This window comes from Electrophorus electricus, chromosome 21 (assembly GCF_013358815.1).
Source record: "Electrophorus electricus isolate fEleEle1 chromosome 21, fEleEle1.pri, whole genome shotgun sequence".
Classification (NCBI taxonomy): domain Eukaryota; kingdom Metazoa; phylum Chordata; class Actinopteri; order Gymnotiformes; family Gymnotidae; genus Electrophorus; species Electrophorus electricus.
Window position 1 is genome coordinate 11,176,336 of NC_049555.1, and position 2,326 is coordinate 11,178,661.

The window sequence follows — 2,326 nt, forward strand, 5'->3', positions numbered from 1 at the left end:
GATCCGGTGTGCTGCATCAGTTGTGCCAGCACTCCCCTGTGCCAGTGACTAAAAATGAAACAAAGAAATAACAAGCTTGCATGTTGTGTTTCTGTTGCTGTGAAATGGGAAGCTGGTTTTAGATCTGCAGCTTTGCACACAGGTTACACACGAGCGTCGGATGGCGGGGGACCGATTGTAAATGAGTCAACAAGCGCTTCTGGGAATCAGATTTAACCGACTAACATAACAAAGACACATTGAGAGATTGACTGACCTCTAGTAACGAGACATTGCATGCATGCATTTCCGTAATGTGCATTGCTTTCTAACTCTTCACTTTGCAGGCATTCCTTTTCAATTGAAAGCATCCCTCACGCTCTCCCTCTTCTCTTACTATCCCTACTCCTCCCCCTCCCACCTTTCTATCTTGCTGTCTCCAGTTCCAACAGGTCAGAAGAGTGATGACCATCCTGTTCCTTACTATGGTTATTTCATACTTCAGTTGCATGAGAGCTGCGCCCATGAGAGAGGTTCCGGGCGTGCACGGGGGCCACCGAGCCGAGGGCTACCTGGAGGCCGCCGCCGCCGCCGCTGTGGCTTCGGCCGCCCGGGGCCACGGGACTCCACAGAGCGGGGGAGGGCTGCCCTCGCTCACGGACACTTTTGAGCAGGTGATCGAGGAGCTGCTGGAGGTGGAAGGAGAGGCTGCGCAGCATCTGGGTCCCAGGGCCGACCAGGGCCAGGGAGGGGGCGGTCCCGGGTCTCCCGCCGCCGCTGACTCGAAGGACGTCGACATGTACGCCTCGCGGGTGATGATCAGCAACCAAGTGCCTTTGGAGCCGCCGCTCCTCTTTCTCTTGGAGGAATACAAAAACTACTTGGACGCCGCCAACATGTCGATGCGCGTACGACGGCACTCGGACCCGGCGCGGCGCGGGGAGCTCAGCGTGTGCGACAGTATTAGCCAGTGGGTGACGGCCGTGGACAAAAAGACGGCCATCGATATGTCCGGCCAGACCGTCACCGTGCTGGAGAAGGTTCCGGTGGCCAATGGTCAGCTGAAGCAATACTTTTACGAGACCAAATGCAACCCTCTAGGGTACACAAAGGAGGGTTGCCGGGGAATAGACAAGCGGCACTATAACTCGCAATGCCGGACAACCCAGTCGTATGTGCGAGCCCTCACCATGGATAGCAAAAGAAAGATTGGCTGGAGGTTTATACGGATAGACACTTCTTGTGTATGCACATTGACCATTAAGAGGGGGAGATAGTGTACACAATGTATAGATTTTATTGAGAGTTCTAAAAAGAGAGAGAGAGAAGTAATCTATTTGTATATATACATAACAGGGTAAATTATTCCGTCAGATGAAAATTTTATGGACTGCATGTAAAAAAGATGAAGTTTATACAGTAAAAGTGATACTACAGTCTATTTATTGAACATATTCATGACCTTGTAAACAATTAAAAAAAAAATCTGATCAGTCATTTGCGCCCAGTTTAAATTACTATATCACATTCCTCAAGACGTTGTGGTTTTTTTACGTTGCCAAGAGCTCACGTGATGAGGGGAGGAGAGCAAAGAGGGAGAATTATATAAGAGAAAAAAAACAACTTGCATGCTGCTTCAGTTGTGAATTGAAAAAAAAGAAAAAAAAAACAAAACTGTCCACTTTTGGAAAACAAGGAAACTATTCCAACCAAAACATTCTGTTTACATTCTCAGCAGTGACAGGACATCCTCCTCAAAGTACTTTATCTGTTTCCTATTCTAAACTACTCAAGGTAATGTTGGAATTACATACTATGTCAAGGTGCTGTTGTCAAAGCTTTGCTGTTTATTTTTTTATCCCCACGAAATGAAAGAAAAATATATAAAGAATTATTTATATATATATATATATATATATAGATATATATATATATATATATATATATATATATATATATATATATATCTTATAAAATCCTATTCATTGACATGTTCTGATTAATATAATTCATTTTGTATGTTGTGAAGTTGTTTGCAATATTAAATTGAAATATTTGAAGAAATAAAAATGACTATAGGCAACTGAAAAACCAAACCAATGTCAATAAAGTTTGAGCTCTCCCTTTGCAGGTTTAAAAATCAGAACAGACTTTGGAGAAGATAGAATTATCCTCCATTTAGTATCTACATTACCCTTTAAAAGGAACCTGTTTCCTAGTTCTAGTTACAGATTGCAGCTAATCCTAGACTAACTAACTTAGTCATCGAAAAGGTTTAGCCTTTAGTTTAACCTTGAACTAGATTTGAAATCTCTGTAAGGCTTTAAAGTGCTTAAACAACAGCAGC

The 2,326-nt window shown here is 43.5% G+C and overlaps 1 protein-coding gene across 6 annotated transcripts in view; it reads left to right on the forward strand.

Annotated features, from left to right (window-relative positions):
- bdnf (brain-derived neurotrophic factor) overlaps positions 1-1,474 on the forward strand; it is an 18,633-nt gene extending 17,159 nt beyond the window's left edge. For all 6 annotated transcript variants that reach the window (XM_027008955.2, XM_027008950.2, XM_027008954.2 and 3 more), the window contains exon 2: positions 423-1,474. In XM_027008955.2, coding sequence (XP_026864756.2) covers positions 444-1,256 — 813 coding nt within the window. In that variant the 5' untranslated portion in view covers positions 423-443 and the 3' untranslated portion in view covers positions 1,257-1,474. The remainder of the gene's footprint in view (positions 1-422) is intronic.
- The last annotated feature ends 852 nt before the right edge of the window (positions 1,475-2,326 follow it).